The sequence below is a fragment of the Gymnogyps californianus genome, chromosome 14, assembly GCF_018139145.2.
Source record: "Gymnogyps californianus isolate 813 chromosome 14, ASM1813914v2, whole genome shotgun sequence".
NCBI lineage: Eukaryota > Metazoa > Chordata > Aves > Accipitriformes > Cathartidae > Gymnogyps > Gymnogyps californianus.
Genome location: NC_059484.1, coordinates 10,703,826 through 10,725,714, shown reverse-complemented (window position 1 = coordinate 10,725,714; position 21,889 = coordinate 10,703,826). Strand labels below are relative to the sequence as shown.

The 21,889-nt window shown below is 39.2% G+C and overlaps 2 protein-coding genes across 5 annotated transcripts in view; both read right to left on the bottom strand.

Moving 5' to 3' along the window:
- Positions 1-1,636: 1,636 nt before the first annotated feature.
- On the bottom strand, positions 1,637-8,556 carry C14H5orf47 (chromosome 14 C5orf47 homolog). Its single transcript, XM_050905607.1, has 5 exons — positions 8,190-8,556; positions 6,468-6,556; positions 4,899-5,001; positions 2,374-2,423; positions 1,637-1,987 (listed from the first exon to the last, which is right to left on the bottom strand). The coding sequence occupies exons 1-5, from the start codon at positions 8,554-8,556 to the stop codon at positions 1,961-1,963; spliced, it is 636 nt and encodes a 211-aa protein (XP_050761564.1). The 3' UTR covers positions 1,637-1,960.
- An 8,214-nt stretch (positions 8,557-16,770) lies between these two features.
- The window catches only part of CPEB4 (cytoplasmic polyadenylation element binding protein 4), a 45,394-nt gene continuing 40,275 nt past the window's right edge, over positions 16,771-21,889 (bottom strand). For 3 of the 4 annotated variants that reach the window (XM_050905576.1, XM_050905575.1, XM_050905577.1), the window contains one exon: positions 16,771-21,210. In XM_050905576.1, the coding sequence (XP_050761533.1) occupies positions 20,983-21,210 (228 nt within the window). In that variant the 3' untranslated portion in view covers positions 16,771-20,982. The remainder of the gene's footprint in view (positions 21,211-21,889) is intronic. The other variant, XR_007767309.1, reaches the window with a different exon arrangement.

Here is a 21,889-nt window from a genome sequence, read left to right as displayed (position 1 = left end):
TGCTGCATAGGCCCTCCCCTCAAATCACACCTGGATGAAAACAGAGCAGCACAGCACATAAGTCTAGGCTACTCTGAATCCCCACAAAATCTAGCAAAGCCGCTGAAGCTGGGCAATGCCGGGGCTAGACTATCGCACCTCACTGGTCCCTGAACACACAAAGGGGAAGCTGGCACTCCTGCATTCGCACATGTGTGCCAATAATAGATCAAATCTGTTTTATGGGGTCTGAGTCTTCCCTTGCACCTTCTGGTTGTTCACACGCATGAAGTGGCTGCAGGAAGCAGGTAAAACACTATCAGATAGCCCTGGCAGCTACTGACAACCAACCTGTACAGACTTTCCAGATTGTAAGAGGTATATGGATAAGGATGATCTAGGGCCATATTTATCTTTTATAATTTCTTCCTTTTAAAATGATTTAGCATAGTCCCACAGACAAAAGTCTATATTCATCCAAATAATCTTAATGAGTTGGCTGAATTTCATTCAGAGATTTAGGTTAATGCATCTCATCTATCCTGTAAAAGTAACAATTATGCATCTGGAAGAAAAGCTTCATTTCCAGGGCCCCTTAAGTCTGTACCAGTAAAGGTACCAACTGCAGCTGCAGTTTACAAGAAAAGAAACATTAGAGCAACAACTCTACAATTTACAGCCCAGGATTATAAACTAAATACTCCCCATGCAAACATTTCATTGATAGAACTGTGGGAACAGGGAGATCATCTCATTTGGTAAAAAAAATTAAAAAATAAAAAATACATGTGACTCCAAACATGTGTTTTGAAAATACCAAAGAACTATGACATTTTTGCTCTGCCAGAAAAATGATCACATCTTGATTGAATACTTTGCTTTCTCACTTCCTTTTCCAAGCTGAAATGTCAACTATTTTAAGTAAAATCAGAATATTACTCAACCACGAATCAGAAAAGAACCTTGATGCCAGAGCTGTCATCAAAAAGCCACATTCCAGTTATATACTTGCAGTTTTACTATTAAGAAAACAGAGATTGAACCCTTCCAAATGCTTTGCTGCTTAATGACACGATCATTAGCATGTTATCAAAGCTCAACACTCTGACATTCCAGTCATCATATCTGCAAACAAGAAGACATTATGCAATGAGAAAACAATCCTTTTATTGAAACCAAGGACGTCTAATTGTGACAGGTGCATGTTTTATCTACAGAGATGAAATCCATATACATACTATTTTTATGCAGTCTTCATGTTCCATTTACACAATTTGCTAGTTTAAAAGGGTTTAACAGTCAATCAAGAGTTCAAGTATGAAACTCCATAACAGAAGAAAATTGTATCGTGTTACTGAAGTCACCTAGATAAACAATACCTTCTGATTATGATGATATCATTATGTGCTTCACGATGAACAGTGACACAGAAAACATTCACCTGGTTTCATATTCAAAATAGTTGCTGAGATTCATGTATAAATGGATGAATGAACAGAAGGGTAATTGTGTATTATTTTAATACAATAAAGTCAAATTTATTCAAATCAGTAAGAAAAAAAGTGTTTCTTTATATCTTGTGTGGAGTTCTGCCTTACTGAATTTGTGTTTGTTTATGATTCTGACAAGCTACAAAAAAATAGATATAAATACAGAGTCAACACTAAATGTGCATCTCTATTCTTTTGCAAGCAAACTGTCACAATATTATGCTCATTAAAAAGCTTTCGAAAACTAATAGCTAAGTGAAACACTAGACTTAATGACTTGAAATAAATATCTCGCAACAGAGCTGTTTAAGCCACTGTAAAAACAAACCTCTTAAACAGTAGAAGCACGCATGCCAAACAAACAACAGAGAACCTGTGTTCACTGAAATCACCTGCAGTCTTGCCACCGACTTCAGTAAGAACTAGATCAAAATAAAAACTTTCACTACTTTTATATTTCCTTTTCAATTGAATCTTCCTTTATTTTCTTGCTATACCCAGCCAAAGATGGACTCCTCCTAGAGAAAAAAGATGACAAAAGTGAAGTGGTGCATTCCCTTTAATCTAAAAAAGTCAGATATAAAGTGTGACAAATAAAGACTCTATTGACATTCTTCAAATATTACTTTAGACCGTCACAGAAGGATTTAGCTCAATAAAAAGGCAAAATCCACCTCCCACCCTTGGCAATGCACACAGCCCTTCCTGCTGAGGACAGAGCTATTCTGCTTCCCAAACTTGACTGAAATCTTGAAAAACATTTGAGCCCAATGTCAGTAATACTGAAGTATGCAACTGGTACTTCTTAATAACACTAAACAATATCAGTGCATCTTTTTAATATGATTGTTTTGTTTATTTTAGCATTAAAGCTTGCTTGGGAATTAATGGACTACGTACATACCCTGTCCAGGTAGGATGCCTCATTCTGTGAACTTTGGTTCATATTATTGCCTGTGGGAGAATATTATGTGGAAGCACATTGTCATTTTCAGCCACACTGAATCTAATCTTAATTGCAACATTCCAAGGAGTAAATAGGTAGCATTAGAATTCAAGTAGATTTTTGTTCTCTCAAGAAAACTATTTATAGAGGCAATAAAATGCAGCATTAATTTTCTAGCTTTATTAATCTAGTTAAAAAAAAAAGATAAAAATGAACCCAATTTATTCAGATTTGTTGATCCATATCTAAATGTCTGCTAAAATTATTCCATTTGCTTCTTGTTTAATGAAAAATTCAGATCAATAGGAGACTTATCTCCTTGATTTGATGTTGTGTAAAATCTGCTAATTAGAAAGAAGGTATTAGAATTGATGGTTTTCACCTAAATAGAGCTTAATAGTAGATTCTCAATTAAAGCTGCTGAAAAATGAGGTATAATTACCATTAAGGATAGAGTAAGTTGGGGGGGTGGGATTAGTTGGTTGGTTGGGTTGGGTTTTTTTTTTAAGTCACTGGAAATTATATATAAAGATAATGCTCTCCCTCCAGAAGACAAAAAGAAATGAGTAACTGAAAAGGAAATGGGCCCTGTCCATAAATACAAGCCGGACAAAGCAGCACATCATTGCATATCCATAACAAACAGAAAAGCAGATTAGCAGCCATTATGTTAAGATGGTACATCCACCTCGGAAATCACGTATCAGCAGAATTTTGGGGGTTTTTTTACAATAACTTGAAATTTTGGAGGCAATCACCTATTAAAGATTTCTACTCCTTTTTCCTTGTCTCTTGTTCTCCTTTTTCTTGAAAGCAAGCAAACAAAAATCCTGGAAGACTTTTTTTTTTCTTCAGTGTCCTACATCTACATCTATGTATATGTCCTACATACATTAATAGCTGTGCACAAAAACTTCTGCAATGATATAAGCTATAGGAGAAAGTATGTGGAAGCTGCTAGATCAAAACCTTTAGATCAGGTAGAGAAGCACAGTGCTACAATGGTTTCTGCAACAGGTGTTATAGCAGAAAAAGTCCTAAGACACTATTGATCCGAAAGACACACACCCCCTCCACCAAACCCCTCCTGGCTAGCAGGAATGGATGGGTTCAGGAGGAAGGGTACCCATGCCCAGCCCTGTGGAATTCTTGTATATCGCAGGTACTCACTTATACAGGCATGAGTTAGACATAGTGTTACGGTTCCAAATAATTACTCTCTCTCATTACTGCAAACAAATGAGCAATAATATGGATGAACAATGCACCATATAGAGAAGCGGATAGCATTTTAATTGATGGCAAAGATAAGAGAATAAGGATTATCAGAGCCAGGAAACAGTTTCCATATGAGGAGAGATTTAGTAGACTGGAACTTCTCAGCATAGAAATATGACAGAGGCCAATGGAATCTTGATTGGTATAAAGAATATGAATAGCACATAATTAATATCCAGCATCTCATAATACCAGAATTAATCAGGAATTGGTTTTAAAGCAAACAGAAGAAGTGCTTTTCCACATAACGCAGAATATTTGCAGAATTGTGGAATACGTTGTTGCAGCATTTTGAGGAATTTCTTCTACTATTCCAATAACATCCACTGTAGGTCGCAGGGGACATTCATTGAGGTAGACAGATTTCTGTTTTGAACCAGAATTGCACTTCTTTTGTTCTCATGAAGAAATTTTTTGAGGGAGTATTTTCTTGTCGTGTATGTGGAAATCTAATCAGTATGCACCAGTAAGCAGAAGTGCTGTGGGTGAATATGCCATTTTTTAACTTGCCTGGTAACTCTTCATGGACTAGTATATTCTCTTTCCTAAAAACTCATCAGACTGTGAGGCCAGAAATTCCAATTACATTTGTAAGCATACACTGTATTATCTTAAATTGTGCAGCAACTACAATGTCTCTAATTGAAGTTGGCTCAATGTATAGCACCAGTTTTAATTCCTGAGTCATTTTCTAGTAATGAAATAGCTGTATTCAAGGCACAGTGTGAGAACATGTTTGATGGTTATGTTAAATTGTGTTACAGTTACTTTTGGGGAGCATCTAATTTATTTATTGTCCGTATGAAACCAACCACTATTTTCCTATGTGAAAAAATACGTTATTATTCATACAAGTACTGCCTTAGACCGATCTGTGAATAATAGTTTAATTACATATTTCACATGTTCAGAAAAACTTGCAGATATTTTATGTTCATGTCTTTAACGTTAGACTGCAGCAAACACTTCTGCCATCCTTCCTCCAAATTAATACATATAAGACCCTCAATGAAACACAAGGGTTTTTCAAATATGGCTAGAAGTGTCTAAAGTATGCAATGAATTCCATAATTTGTGAGTTGTAAAACCTACTACCTAAAACAAACAGCTGAATGGACCTTAAACCTAGGGATCTTAAGTCAAAGCACTTGCATTAATAATTTGTTTTCTCTAGTAAAATAAAACATTATCAGTTCATTGCCTACCTTCTCCACTAAACTGACTGCAAGTCAAGAGTCGACTTCTGAACTTTTCATTTTCTTCAAGCATTTTTGAAATTACTTTCCAGACCTTAAGCCAGACTTTGGACTGAAAGATAAAATTGAACTTTCTCAGTGAAGCAAATAAAAATTTTGCATTAAAACATCTATAGGGCAGAACTTTGAATTTTCCAGCATGGCTATGAAGTCCAACTGTTTTTTTGTTGAGGATTGGGAATGGGGAGATGTGGAGGAGGGATATATATGTGGGATATACTGGAAGAATCACCTCTATTTAAAAGTCAAAAAACATAAATTACTCCACAATTTTCCACATGAGATATCCTCCTCCTTTCTTGCCTAGAACTCTTGTTTATCCAGGACTTGTGAAGTGCCCTTCTAGATAAGAAGATCTTATGAAAATGTGTGTGGAGCCATTAAACTCTCTTCAAAGTTATCCAAAATGGGAGGAAAAATAAGATTGCTTATTTTTCCAGGAGCAAAACCTTTCCCATGTAATCCCTCAACAGCAGCATAATTCAGACCCCATGCTCAGATTCCAGAATAGCAATGGCCTTGCCTATTTCATATCAAATCTATATTAATCTGTTTTATAGATATTGATGACCTTTATTTTAGAGGCATAAAGCTCCATCTATAGTGGGCACATTTCAAACTTGTGCATTGAAAATATTAAATTGGAACTGTTGACAAAGGCGCTCAGACAGAGAGGCAGCCTAACAAATATAAATGGCTGTTAACATGCTAACGTTATGACTTTTGCTGGACCCCATCCGTGAAACTAGTTTAAATCTAAAGATAATTCCTTTCTCATGGACATTTATTGCTAAAACATAATACATATTCCTCATTCTTTTTGAAGACTATTTAATGTACTAGAAGAGCGGTATTATAGTATGTTATTAGCTGTTCTTCTGAAGTCAGTAGTATTTTGCTGGTTTTAAATCAAGTATCTGTGACATTACTATATTATAGTCTAGCTGATTACTTGTACTTCACACATTACAAAATCTCATAATGGGTTACTGTTTTAATAAATGTGCCTTTTAAAATTTCAAGCGTTTGTTGAACTACTGAACAGGAATAGAAATACATTTGTGAAACAGAAAGTAATTTCATATTGCTACTAGTATGGTGTTAATATCTCTGATTCTTGCCTTCGCTTATTTGTAACCTGTGGGATTTCTTTGCTTGAAACATAAGAGGAAGAGGAGCTGCAGAGCTGTTCCCTGCTGGGTTTCACCCAGCAAGGTGTGCAGCACCCTGGCCCCAATCCAGCAAAGCATTTCAGTACAGGCTTTAAGTCAACAGCACACTCTCATTTTTCAAGGTAAGAACACACTTAAGTGCTTTATTGAAAGAGAGCCAGAATTTTAAAGCCTCCAGAGAGGGAAAATAATACCATTTTTCTTTTCTGTAAGTATGGTTTTCAGTAACAGACTACCAATTCAATCTTTTAATCTCCCTCATGCTCTCACATAGACATACACAGAACAAGCAGGAAGCAATTTTCTCAAATGCAAAGGCAGCTAATTCAGCTCCCACATTTTATACCTTTTGCTTCTTTCGTTTAATTACTTTATCAACATTTCTTGAAGGGAAGGGAAAGTCAAAGGTGTCAGCCTTAGCCTCTCGAAGGTCACCTAGGAAGACAGTTTAGAAAGCATATTCCAAGTGTTTACAATATATTCCTGAGGAAGCTGTACATCTTCCAGAGGGATATTTATTTCTGGTCCCAGCACATTACAGGATGTCAGTCCTTACATCATGCTGACTATTGCCTTGCTTATTTTCTCCATTATAACCAATAGGCAAGTGGGTGTCTCTCAAACTCCACAAAACAGATTTCAAAACTGTACAGCAACAAAAAATTAGGACAACAGGCTTCTGGGCAATACAAACTAGTTTTTAATTCCCTCTTTTTCCCCTTGCTATGGCAGCTACTAAAATTCTGCCTGAGCTCAAAGAGGAGGTGAGTAGACTGAGGCAAGAAACCAGACAAATCACCTCTGCTAGCACTAAAAAACAGAAGCAAGAAGGGCAGGTTGATCTTGTGGACTCAGGACACACATAGCCCCAAGGAGGAAGGACTCTGATGAGTTCCCAGTGGGGTGAGGATGGTGGCTTTCTGGGGAGCTGCTGGACAGGCAGGGCATGGCATGAGCTGAGCAAAAGGATGACCCATGTGGGGATGCTGAACGTGGTCACAGCCACGGGCTCATCCCTTGCCGCAGCAGGGCTTCAGGCCAAGCAGCATCCTCCAGGCCACCACAGCCCCACCACCAGATACCCAAGGCAGCCACATCGCAGGAGCAAGGCTTTGAGTTACCGATAGTCACAGGCTGCCTCCAAGCCACAGGTTGGCATCACTTAGATAATAACCTGGCAGAACTGGTGCTTTTAATTACAGACTAATGTAACATTTCACTTTGTCATCTTTGAAAAATGGCTTTTAGGAGGAGAAAATACAAGAAAATGAAAACATCTCAAGAGCAACAAGTTAGTAAAATTCAGGACCACCCTATCTGTGTCACCCATCCTTTCCAGCTCACAGCCCGGCTTCTTCTCCAGAAGCCAGGTCATGTTCTCCATTTTCACTCCATTTCATCCTGTGCAGCAGAGCTGTGTTTCGTAACAAATCACAACCAGTGGAAAACTGCCTAATCTTTTTTGTTTGCTTTTATAAAAAAAGGCACCCACGCCCATGCCCATCCCAAGTTTCCTTGGTCCCAGCCACAAAGCCATTAAGAAACATCCTCGAGCTGTCACAGCAACGAGGGAGCCAGCAGCACAGTGGCTCTCTGGTTAGGCAGGAACCTCCTGAGAAGAGGCAGGAAGGACCCCGAAGTTTGGTGTGTACCAGAGCAGCCCCGTTGGACGTAGCTTATTTTTGGCCTTATCACTAGCACAGGAAAGGACAAGGAAGGCTGCACTGCAGGCAGCCACCTCATTTAACAGGATGGAGACGCTGTAGCTCAACGATGTGAGAGTTTGGGGCAAAAATATTAAATTTTTCACTCATGTAAGTTTAACATCATGTTCCACCTCCTGCCTAAATACCCAGTCCGACTGTACCGGGCACATTAAAGAAAAACAATCATGCCACCTTCACTCCTCAGTGCGCACAGTCTGAGAGGGAAGACCCTAGTGGGACAGTATCAACAACGCACCACAGGGAAATGGTTTCCCGCCAGAAGAGGGGGACATGGCGGGGGCTCAGCCCTGTGCTCTCCCATGCCCAGGGGCAGAGAGGTCCCCGGGCTCAGCAACACGTACCTCGATGGCAGCTGACAGGCTTCACCACGCCACAGCTCCCCACCACCTGCACCCTCCCACTGGCAGCAGGCGGCCCAGGACTGGCCTTGTCTCCTGGCGCCAGGGCGGCCCTCTGCCTCCCGGCCTCCCCCATGGGGCTCGGCTGGGAAAGCAGGGGCCCAGCCCAGCCCACCTCAGCCTGTCGGCAGCCCCTGCCATAGCGGATGATGGAGCCGCAGCGGTGGGAGCCGAAGCTGTTGACATAAACGAGCTGCATGCGCGGCCTGCCCTGGCTGCAGCCAGGCTCCATCTGTGGTGGGGCAGGATGGCGGTGAGGCCCCGCCGAGGCAGGGCGCTGAGGAGAGATGGGGACTCGGGGGGCAGGCATCCCGGCCGTCGCACTGTGGGGTGCACAGCGCCAGCGGCCCCTTCTTCTGGGCAGGCATGGCGTGGGGGGACCTGCAGAGCACCCCTGCTGCCTAGTCCTGTCTGATTGCCATCGTCCCATTTCGGTGTCCCAGCTGGATGGTGAAAAAGGGAGAAATAACTGCTTTCTGAGCAGGAAGGAACGACAAGCTTAGTGCAGAATAGGAGCAGGCCTTGTACCATCCCAGTCTCTCTCTCTCTCAGTAGTAACCTGCTCCACAAGGTTGCTTTTGGCCAGCATTAGTTAGGGTTTAGCACAAAGTATGCTGCCTGAAGTCATATATTGATATATTTGATGCAAGTTATTGATAAAGTGATATAGGGGACTCCAGGCTGAAGGCAGTGATACATTGTTTGTCTCTGCTGCGATTTACAAAAGAGGAACAAGCGGCATCTCTTTGGTGTGGGTGCTTCTGCAGTTCCTGCATTGGTATAATGAATTTTCACACCGGTGTACCCCAAACAACTTCCCTGCGAGTGCATGGGTGGGTGGCTCCAGCCACCTCCTGAACAACATTTATGAAACATTACATACCTGTTGTCATTTTGTCCTTCAAGCAACAGCAGGCGTATATGCGCGTTGCGCGATACCGAGAGGATGCCCATCGCAGTAGGGAGTCCTTCCCGTGAAGGTGCTCTAAAGAGACATGCCCCACTGCAGCAGTGGGTTTATGAGATATGGCCAGTGACAAATGGGATTTCTCAAACCACTTAAGAGCACAAGTCCCATTGAGTTTTGCTTTGGCACTGAAATAGCGCTCTGTATTATTTCCCAGAGTTTCAGCACACTTAGCTGCTCAGAGGAGGGAAAGCATTACGAATTAGAAAGAATAAATTCTCCGAGAAGACCTTTTTCTAATTGTTTTAGCAGCACCAGCAATATGAATGGCGCTGACAATCTGTCGCCCTTGCGAAAGGATCCGAAAAGCTCACGACGCAAACCGGAGTCTTTCCCCAGCCTTTGAGGAGGCTGAGAGTCCTTGAGGTCTCCAGGGCTGCTGTCACCTTGTCCCCTCGGCAGGGCAGGGTGCTGTGCAGACGGACCCCACGAGGTGGCAGCCTTACCTACCGAACAAGCCTGTGTCCCTGCTCCTGCAGCGACCTGACATGAAGATGGGGAGCTCAGGACAGGGAAAAAAACCCACAGCACTCTTCTGCGAAGTATCCCAGGATTTCCAGGTATTTTATACACTGTCAGAAAAAGGCACTTTGTGTATGCCGTTGAAAAAGAGGAAAAGAACTTCCAGAGGCACAGCCTGACAGTTTGCCAGAGTAATTTGATATTTCCCAATGACAAAAGGGCATCTACTGCAGGCTCCAAAGTGTACGGACTAAAAAGGAGGTCACACATACGATACAACCACCAAGTCAGTAGCCTTGAGATCAACTGTGATCTCAAAAAAACCCCTAAACACCAGAGACTCCCTCCTCCTCTGCAAAGACCTGAGCTAACAAATTGGCCTAGTGAGGTAGCAGTCAGCGAGTTCAGTTTGGGGGCATTAGGCCCAGAGAGAGGCAACCAAATAGCTTCATTAAAAACTGATCCTGGAGTGCAAACTTCGTCATGTCCATTAATCACAAAGCGCTGGTAAAGAAAGCCCTCCTTTTGCTGAAATACACGAGTCTCCGTCCACACCACAAAACCCCGCTGAACACATGCACATAAACCTAAACAGCACCGTTTTCATTCCATGACTGTCTTCGCACTGTGCATGAACACTTGCTGCTGTATCTTCCTGACCAGGAGCTCCCTTTGCCAACTGGCAGGCTGCTTCCTTCCTATGGCCCCGTCATGGCCGCAGGGCTGCCAAATCAGTCGTTTTCTCAGCATCTATATTTATGGAATAAGCGTCGACTCTGCTAATACAAATGCCTTGTATGGCACGTTTTGTCCACTTTTCCCAACAGCACATTGCCAGGACTTCGATTTCAAATGCAAATTCAGCTCAGATCCCGTTTAGGATCTATTGCTACTGACAAAAATCAATGCCACCTAAAAATCTCTGAGTGATCTGCAGAACTGGAAAATTCAGCTATTTTAGCTGCACACTGTTCTTCATCCTCCTTTCCACATGTGTGAACTGACTACCACCTAGCCACTATCTCTGTATTTGAACAAACATCTCGGCTTTTCACCACATCTTCAACTGTCTCATTAAAAATAGACCAGATTCTTAGCTTTCAGCCTGCAACTCATCATGCGATTTGTTTTGTATTCAAATGTCAGCTTCTCCAGCTCAGAACTTGCATTGTTTCCTGAATTCTATTGTTTCAGTTTTACTTTGGCCAAGTATGCACCATCATCTATTAACCTTGACTATCATTTTAAAATAAGGTAGGTTTTGGTGGTAGCCAGCCTACAGCTTATGCCAAGGAGAAGGAAGGAAGGAGCTGATGGGACATTGCTGCGTGCACATTTAGTGATTCCCTGATTCCCTAGTGATAACCTGCAAAAAGGAAACTCCTTCTCCTGTTGGAGATTTGTTTTTCTATGAGGATTCTTTGCAATGGAGTTAAACAAAGTACTCACATGATTCAACATAATTCAGGCAAGGCAGATTGCTTATTAAGTATTACATTGTCTTGATCAACTGCAAACTGTGAATACATCTGAAATATGAATCTTAACACTGTTAACAGGGATTTTTACGTGGAAAGTATGCTAATTCTGAAAACAGCTACAGTCAAACCTTGTTAATTATACCCTCAGCAGTAGCACAAACAATTACTGTATCTCCTTCATTTTCACAGAATATTTAATAAGAGTCGCTGGAGTGAGGTATTTTATTAGAATGTGGTTACTTTACAGAATACATTGGGGACCATTTATTAATATAACTAGGAATCATTATAAAAACAAAACTCACCACTTCTGGTAAATCGAAGCAATACATTATGCCTTCAGCTTTTGCTTACTTGTAAAATTTCATAATTTACAATGGATCTCACAGTTAATTATGTAAGCAATAACACAGTGCAGCAGAGAGATAAAATGGCCAGCTGCCATTTTAACACACCTGCATTTCATATTAATGAACCTGCATATCTCAGATTGCTTTACAAACCATACATGTGGGATTCACTTCATCCACACCAGTCATAAGGAGAGGCATATTTTCACATTTCTCCATGCTGCGCATAAAAATATTTAGCAGACTATAAACTAAGTTTGTTACATAAAAGCCTGAGCCTTTCCTTGAGAGATTTTCAAACCTGAGAGATTTTCAAACCTGGGAGATTTTCAAATCCTTGAGAGATTTTCAAATTATGGATCTAAGAAGATCCACAGAATTTATAATCAAAACCCAAGTCAATGAGACTGAAACCCTTGGCTTAGAAGAAATCTGTGTTAGAGTATTTAAATAGAGATTGCCAATCTGAAATAAAACTGTGGGGGAAACCCAAAAAGGCAAAATGAGCACCGAAGATTTAACACCAGAATTAAACAGCCTTATTTCCGGGAAAGACTTGTAGTCACATGGATACAGCAAAAGGCAGGCAAGGACTTCAGTTTCTCTGATTTCATTTTTCCACACAAATGTGCAAGTTATTGGTATTTAATGATGACATCCCTTGTTTCCAAATCAGAGATAGTAAAACTTCACCAAATTTTAGGCTGCAGGGACTATGATATTAAATGTTACTAGTGCAATTCTGGGGCATGTGCAGTTAGACCCTCTGTGAACACACAGATGCGGAAGTTTAGTCCTACCTACGATAAACCTCCAGATATTGTTCTCTCACATCCTGGAAGAACACTGGTTCGGTACAGGATATAAAAAGCAAAAATCACTAAATCATCCTTAGATTCAGCGGTAATGTGGGTCTTCCAAGACCGTCTGTCCAAGCACAGAACGCTCACGTTTTCTTAGCCTCTCTTCTGAAATCTAACATGATCTTAGGCCAAAGTGTGCCTGCAGGCTAACGTAATCACCAATACAGCTGTCTGCATATATGAGACAGTCCTATTTAACTACAGTATAAATACCACTGAACATACTCATTCCTCAGTAGTAAGTCCACTTTGTAATGGTACTAAGGTCTTCGCAGAACTGTTCCAGATACTGAACATCCCCTCCCTCCCTACCCCGAGAGACATAAGGATGCTGCCAGAAAAGGAACAGAGCAGGGCTTCTGTCTCCAAGGATTGCTAGCTCTGCAGAGAAAATTGAAGCAGTCACTGCTTTGTTCTGCCATCACATTCCTCCAAAGACATCCCCCTGTAAAAGCAATGCTTGAGCAAATTTTCTTGCCACTGACTGAAGAGCCGAGTTGATTCTGCCAGTGTGTACAGAGCAACATCTGCCTGTGAACAGCTGGCCCGGTGAAGCAAAGCTGGGGGCTACTGCCTGCTGCTTACAATGAGAATGTTCCTCAAAAACCTAAGAAAATGCATTTAACTCACTGAAAGAAAATTCAGAAACACTTGGCATGAATGTACTCCATACACAAACCAATATTGGGCGTGTGCTTAAAGTGACAAGCACTGTCTTGAAAAATGATGCTTTGCTAAATTGACAACTTAATGCTTTCACATGCATAGCAAGGCATAAACAAGTGCTAAGCAAACTGATCCTGGTTCATGAGTCAGCAGCAGCATGAGATGGTGATTTAGATTGAGCAAACATTTTCTCAAAGGTTGGGTTGGAGAAGGTTGGCGGAGACTTTTTTTTTTTTTAATTAATTGCTCTATGTGCGAATTGCTACCCTTCCACAGATTACAAAACTGTGTTAAGAGTTACTAAGGCACGCAGCGTGTGTCAACTGCATCTACGCTATCAGTCTGCCATTTAAGTAAAATCAATGTTCTTCATTCACATGAAAAGCACAGCAACTCACCCTGCCATACAGTTTTGGAATTAAAAAATGCCACATAGCTGACAGCGATAAAACTAAGTCCATTTTAAACTTTAAGATTAATGCAAACCCCAAAATGGGTTCTCACCGTTACCCTTTATCTGCGTTGTGTTCAGAGGATTTAATCTCAGCTTTCATGACTCACCAAAATTAAATTTCAGAAAGAAAAACACAATCAAACACAAATCATATATTTCCATATTTTATATATATACACAAGGAGGACTGAGAACTTTTGACTAGCAAATTTTGTGAAGGAACCTTAACAGAATAGTACCACACTATGGTCTCCCAAGCTCCATAAACAAGGTGACTGAGGGAGCTTCCCTTAGTGACACGTTCAAATAAATTAACATTTAGTATCAAATTGTCTGACAAGCCCTACAAAAAGTCAGCAAATTATAGTTCATGTGTCATGAAAACAGGTGATACCTGATAGCATTAATCGGAGCATCAAGTTTCAGACAGACTTTCTCCCCATCTTAAATGGGGAGTTCAGTAATGTATTTAGAGCACCCATTCAACCCCCCTGCCCCCTTCAATTTCTGTGACTGCAAAGACAGCTGCAAGTATATTCTTATCCCAGAGGCTGTTTTTCATACTGACAGACTGAATCAGCTTATTTTACACAGAGGAAGAGATGTCAGTGTTTTTTCCTCATCTATCCTTTCTGAGGCTATTATTTGTCTTAGATTTCCTGTAGGCAAGCAATGTGCATTTTGGACTGTGGCTGAGCGGGCTTTCATAGCACTGAATAAACAGCAGCTGGAGAATCGGGACAGACAGTAGAAACTGTCCAACAATGACTTGACAGCTAAGAGACTCTCTTTAAAATATACCTTACCTTTAAATCTGTACTAGATGGGTTATATCCATCTCCACCCAAACAGAGTTTCTTCACTGATGTGGTATGTAGCACTTCATTTAGTGAAAGTAGCACCCAAGAGAAAGCTGGTGGCTGACTGCTCGAGGAGCAGTTTGTGCTGAAAGAAAATAGTTGAGATTCATGTACTGTGGAAATTCTGAAATTCTGCCCAGCAGGCATACCTCCATCTTCTGGAGTCTGCCTGTAGCATTTATTTATAGTTTCAGGACAAACTGAAACCTGAAAGTGATTTGTTGTATCATCTTTCCTAGAAAGTTACTTCTCAGCAATTCAGAATCAGCCAAGGCCATCACTACCAAGAGTGATTAGTTTTGAACACTCCAGACATCTGACATTTCACCTTATTGAGTTGAATTTTTTAGCCTCTGCCTATGTAATAAAATTTCATTTATTAAACATGCAACAAAGCATTTTGCAATCTTCATATAGGAAATTTTAGAAAGAATATACGCATCCCCAACTGTAAATCAGATGGTATATCCTGATAAACACCTCTAGGTTTATAGCATTTTGAATTGAAATCAGTCAGGGAGCACCTTGTTTCTGAAGGACGTCACCAATGCCACCACCATGGCATCAAGAGACTTAAACCTCCGGTATTCCAGGACCAAATTTCAAGTCTGTCGTACTTGTTAAAACACATGATCAGATAAACCACTGATAAGCACATGCTTTCTAAAAGACCATTTGCACTTGAAAACAATGTCAAGAACTTGTTATCACACTGGGAGAGGCTGAACTATGACTATTTCCTAACAATACCAACGCAGAGAACGGAGAGATAACGCTTCCGTTACCAGCCAAGTCACACGCTAAAAACGGGTCAATGCTGTCTGGTGCTGTTTGGCTGGCACAAAATGAAGCACTGAGGAATTCATTATTCACTGGGCAGACAATGCATCTCTAGCCTCTGTATGCTTGATCCAAAGCGTACCAGCATTTTCTGTTTATTTTTAAATAGCCATTTTAAGGGATTGGAAGTATCTGCGCGGAGTCACCAGCGAAACTTTGCATTCTTGTTAAAAACTAGTTTCTAAAGGCATTAGCTTCTAAGTTTGCATCATCTGAAGCCAGTGGGAATTGGAGTGATTAGCATCTTGCAGAACTAATCCCGTTATAGCTCAATTCTGTAAGATCTGCATTTCCTGAAGCACCCACAGAAAAGAATGATACTCAACATCTATTTAACATTTACAACACCATTCCTTAGATGATGGCACAAGAGATTAGCGGCTCAGACGCCAACAGCAAAGTGCTGATCAGTGCAGTGAGCACAGTTCGATTCCTACTGCAGTACTGTATTTTGGGCAGCAGTTTTTTTCTCACAAGGTACATGTGCATATTCCAACTCACAGTTTCACTTGGCAGAGCTACTTCCAGACCAATCAGAATTGTACTTCATTGAAGCTTAGCTCTTTGTATCAAAGTAAGAAGACCAACAAAGTTTGGGGAATTTCTACCCACTGAGGATGCAAAACTCTTGAATCCTTTATGCATAATTCCTGTTGAATAGTCCTTGAAGAGCAGATACATAAGGCTGTAACACTTCACATGACTTTTTAGACATCTCAAGTTTAGATATTTTAAATTAAAGGCTGACACTAGCAAGCTCTTTAAAATGCCAGACTTTTTCCTTCTGTTAGTATCAGATCACAACCATGAGACAATTAAAAAAGAAGCCTTGTCTGTCCACATCTTGCTTGGCTCTACTCTGGTCACCTTTTTGTCCCAGCTGCACAGTGGTTTCTGACTGACATGATGCATTACATGTGCCTCAGTGGTATTCTTCTCATTGAACATGTCACCTGCCCAGTTAGCGTGATTTCGCAGCTGTGTATTGGTTTTCATCTTTGCCCCTATGAATTAGCTGCAGAGAGCATTAAGTGGAAACAAGTGATCCAACTACAATTCTTTGGCTAGGTTGATATGCTTAAGGCTGTGCAAAAAATAGAAATGGCAGTGCTGAAACTCCTGAAAGGCTTTTCCAAAGCTACACAAGATTTCTAACGAACACTCAACAAGCACCAAGTAGTTAGCATTCAACATTCCCTAAAGACAACGTCTGGACACAAGCAGTAAAAAGGGTTCTTCTTACAGCCTGATTCAACAGAGAGCAGTTCTACAGTCCTCTAGACATCGCCCTTTCCATTTCTGCAGCATTGCACATCGATTTTGTACCAATTTAATGCAGTGTTCAGGGTACTCGGCATCCCTCAAGCCGTTATACCCTCCCTCACACACCCCCTGCAAAACCATGCTCCATGTTTTGACCAGAACAGGACTGCAGAACTTAGCCTAAAGTACTTTACACCTCATATAGCCAGACATGTGCCGTACACTTCATCAAAATCACTTCCCCGAGCCCTATGAGCTTCAGCCACCAAGGAACATGTTTCTACAGGAAGCTTAAAATAAAAAGGTTAAGAAGAAACATTGAGTTAAAAGTTTTATTCATTCAACATCTCACATTACAAATATTTAAAAATTATATGCATACTGGTATAAATAGTCATTTGCAAACTATTTAATAACATTAATTTTCACTAGCACTTCAACAAATGAACTCTTTAAAAAAGTAACTTGTGTTATATAACTTAGAGTAGAACATACAAAAATATGAACTTAAACGTGAAAATGACTTTAATAAAAAATGAATTACCCTTATTTAAAATGCTATAATAAATACTACAACCTCCCCATACACAGTAAAAACTATATGGAAATTCAGCCAAGTAGTACAATTAACTGACATACTTAAATAACTTTTCCTTCTGATAATATGAGCAATACATTGGGGGAAAAACATATTAGGGATTAGTAAAAACTAGACACCCACTTGCTAAAAGTTTCACTTCCAAAAAATATAACAAAAAATCTGATGAAAATTATAAAAACTAATTATACTTTAAAATTTAAAAATATAAAAAATAAAACAGTTGAATACAATATTGTCCCAATTCTTACAATGCTATCACAGTAGCTTTAAAATAAGATAATAAAATAAAGCAAATGACCAAAACTTTTTATTCCATTTTTTTAAAAATAATCTCAAATTTACATTAGTAGAAAGATTGATTTCTGATTCTCTTCTTTAGAAACACCAGCAAGAAAGAGGATTTACTAGAACAGTAGAAAATGACATTTTTAAATGTCTGCAATTAAAAACAAAGAATTACACTGCAAAGATCTTCCAGAAGTCTGAAATAGGTATTGCACATAACTTGAAGTTAACTTGCCACAATTCATCACATTCAAGTTTTAAATCACCTTTTAACAGAAGGTTTTAACTCTTCAAAAACAAAAGGGGTGAATTATCAAGTCTTTCCAACAGCATCCTTATAAAACGCTAAATCGATTCACTGCAAGTTTTAAATTTGCATTCTGCAGAGGTCTGTGTATGGAGAAGTATATACTATACCAAAAAGCACGGGGCAGTGGGGTTCCTTTACATATAAAATAATCAGAAACACTTTATTTTACATTGCAAAAATAACCATGTAATTACTCTGTAACTACATTGTAAATACATGGCCAGTGCCATGCTAGTGTGATAAAACTACATGCTTATTAACCCCTTTGCAAATTGAAGTGATACCCTAAGACTGGTAACCCAATTACATGTTAATTATGTTTGGAGCTACATGGTAACCCCAACTACAAATCCCAAGTAATCAGAAGGACATGTAATCACTATTTAAGTACAGAGTAATGTATATAATTGTTTATGCCCTGTAAATCGAAGTGTAACCAAATAATCTGTAAACACGCTTGTCACACAATCACAAGTGAATATTAGTAGAATAACAATTTCTTACATTAGTCATGCATACTAACATTACATGCCTGCCACCTAGCAGGCTCTCTTTTACTCTTTAAATATAATTTAAAAGAGCAGACACATTTCTGCATCAAACACCTAACATCAATTTTTTATTAATATTAAAAATGGCTAAACATTCACCAAAAACGTCTGCATTTGTGTATAATTTTTAAAAACTTAGTAAGAAGCGGTAGACAATTTTGATGTTTCTTGACTTTTAAATTTCTACACTATATTTATGCATTTAAATTTCATGGGTCTAAAGACAGTGTCATTTGTCACTTTCATGCTTTTCTTCTTTAATTCTCAACTTTACATATACTATTTCTTAAATTATATGTACACCAAATACCTGGTGCTGGGCTAAGATGTTTAAGCAACATGCTTTCTTTTCTCTGCAGATTCTAAAATAGCATTGCCAGTGCACAACATCCATAATTCAAAATGTATGCAGAGCACTGAAATGTATAAAAAGCAGAATATAAGAAAATAAAATTTATTAAAATTATTTATATTAAAAAATGAAGTATATGAAGATCTCTCAGTAATAAAAGTACAAAAAGCTACTCTTTGCAATATGAAAAATTGAGGTATTGCATAAAGAGATATCCCGTCAGTGAAAAGTGTGCCTAAAAATGCTCACTGTTGGAAAAACAAGATATACAAAAGTAGTGCATAACAAATATACATTATGTGCATGACAAAATAAGTTAGCTACAAAAACACTGTACCGAAATTCAGCAGGTCATGTACAAAGGGAAAATTATTATTCAAAGCTAGTTCTCAAACAGTGTTATTTCTTGTAATGGTAACCCATCTCACCTGTTTACTGGGTAGGATCGGCACAATAGCACACCCCAAGCCACCTACAAGCATTAAAAAAATTAAAGGAACATTCCAACTATAATTATGTACTTCAGAGAAAAAAAAGTCCCTGACAATCTACACAAGAGCACTCTGCATTTGCATTACTGTTGTCAATATTTTCAGGGATTTCATTAAAAGCAGCTCCCTTTCTATACTTGACTAGTAGACAGCAAATGTCTCCATTTTGACCTTTGGAACTTGGTAAGGTATAGTTCATTAAAGCCTGTATTGAAAATAAAAACTGCTTCTCATAAAGATAATCTGGGCTAGGGGAACGGGATGAGGGGGGCCGACAAAGGCTTTTAACGGAGCAGATGTTTTCCAAGCAGTGCTGAGGCAAGTCTTTGGTTTGAGAGAATCTAAGATGGTACCATGCCGCTCTGGCAGTTCAGAAGATTGCCACTACATTTGTTTGTTTGCACACTGCTAAATAATCATTTGAGAAGTTGGCCAGGGCATTAGTTCAAAAGTAATAAAAATAATTTTCAGAACTACTCCTTCATTCAACTATTTCAAACTAAACCCCTGCACCCACTCTTTATCATTCAATTAACATGTACTGTGTTAATGCTTCTCAAGGTAGAACTTATTTATAATAAAGCAGGCATTAACTTAGCAATGTTGGCACTTCAAATACCTGTGTTTCTTTATTTCCCCATATTCAGTTCTGAAGAGGTGGAATCTTAGTTGGGATTCTTTCTACAGGAAGAGTAAGAAAGGCATATGCACACTTGCACCATTTCATGCACAAATTCAGAAAACAGTGCAAAACAAGACTTGGAAACTACTTAGGTTCATGCCTTCTGTTACAACTAAGTTAGAGTGTATTTAAAACTAACTTTACATCCAAGATGGGAAACGAATAAGCAGTCAATTTTAGTTTGTGTGACACAACGGAATATCAAAACTTCAGTAAAAATCAGTGATATCCTTGAGGTATCTTTAGGTTTTCTACTTTTTCATGTCAAAATGGAGAGCAAAGGCTGGCCCCTGATGAATGTTAGTATATTAGGATATAGAGTTATATATAGCCATCAAAAATAAAATCTATATATTTATCCTTCAGGAGAGGAAATGCCAGTTAACTAGTTGTCATTACTCTAGCTTTGGTAGGATTTCTAGGGCTGTAACCAGACAATTGAGTTCTCTTAAAGGAAAAAAAAAAAGGTGCACTCCCCCCTCAGTAGTAACTTTACTCAACTTTTACATTCAGGAATTCTTAAAATGTAATCATTTTGATGAAAATATAGTAAGCTCTGCCTATCTCGTTAGTAATTTGGATGTGGGTGGTAGTCAGAGGCACGGTCAGATACATACTGAGCTAAAATTTCAGCCTCAAAACCCTTAACAGATTTTTAAAAGAGATCATTATTATAATGCTGCTTCAACTTTGCTCATGCATTTTTGTTGCTTTAAACATGCTCTTTCCTGTTGGTAGGTAAATGCTAATTTCATCTGTTGCTGGAAAAATCTGAAGTCGAAACAAAAAGAGAGGCAAAAACAGGCTTCCCTGGGGGAAAAGTGTCAGAACAGACTGATAGTGTTATTGTTACACGGTTATTTTAATAAAAGTATTCTTATGTTCTTTATTAACAATAATTTAATTAAAAAACCAAAATACTCTATTGTTTCAATTCTCTTTTCTTAATATTTTTCTCTCCTCTAAGAAAATGTTGCATGAAATCAAGAGTTCTCTCGGTAGTAAAGACAAGAGAATGCAACTCACTTGCAACGTTATCAATACGAAAAGGAGTTCCCAATACAGTTTTCAATGACAAGATTCTACAAAATACCCATATTATAGGTCATTCTTTCATTATACTATTGTTAAATTACAGACTACTACAAAAGGACATGCTATCTTGAATAAGAGAAAGGGGAGGGTGGGGTAGGGACAATCAGGATAACAGAAGAGTGCACTTAATTTGAGGCCTGCATATGAGCACTGCAGTGATCATTTAGTTCCAGCGGAATGAAATATGTCTTGGGCGATCTCCTCCCTCCTTCACCAGGGGCTTGTGGAATTCCCTGCCAGCGCGTGAATGGATAGCAGCCCAGCAATATTCACAGTAATACTGCAGACAGGTAACATTAGCACAGAAAAATGGAGCAAATTTTCCACCGCAACGGGCCCCCTGACATTCATCACAAAGCTGATCATCCAAGACATATGGCTTAACTTCCACCTGTATTCAGAAAATGAGAAGAAAGTTTACAATTCTTAATAACAATGTAGATAATGACAATTCCACACTATTTACTGTCTGTGTTCTAGCAGGATTGTGATCACAGTTCTGTAGTAGGGAACACTACACTTAAGGATCTTCCCCCTCATTACACTTGATCATAGCCATTAAACACCCAAAACTATGGGCACTTAACTTGAGAACAACCCTGCTCCCACTGTCCTCCTTGATCCTTAAAAAAAACCCAGAAACCAATGCTGACCATCAGTATCACACATGCTGTCACTGATTTACAGAAAGGACCAATCAACCCATCGCTGCAGAACTGACACACAGACTCACATCAAAACTGTGGAGAATTCTGGGGGTTTATTTTTAAGTATGGTGATGCACAATTAAGCTCCTACCCTTTCAGGTAGGAATGTAAACTGTTTACACAACACTGTAACTGCAGATAAAATATGCACATGGTCTGCAAATTTCCATGTCTGAATTTCCAACTTTAAAAAATTTCATTTATTATCTTCAATAAACAGCGCATTTCTGTTTTCTTTTTCTGTGGCTTAGTCCTCTCAGCAAAAGGAAACTCACCTAATCTTGTTGAGATCAAATGAAAAGCTTAAAATGGGACTGATGGCCACCTACGCTGTTGGCATTAAGGGCCAGATGATGAGCGGTA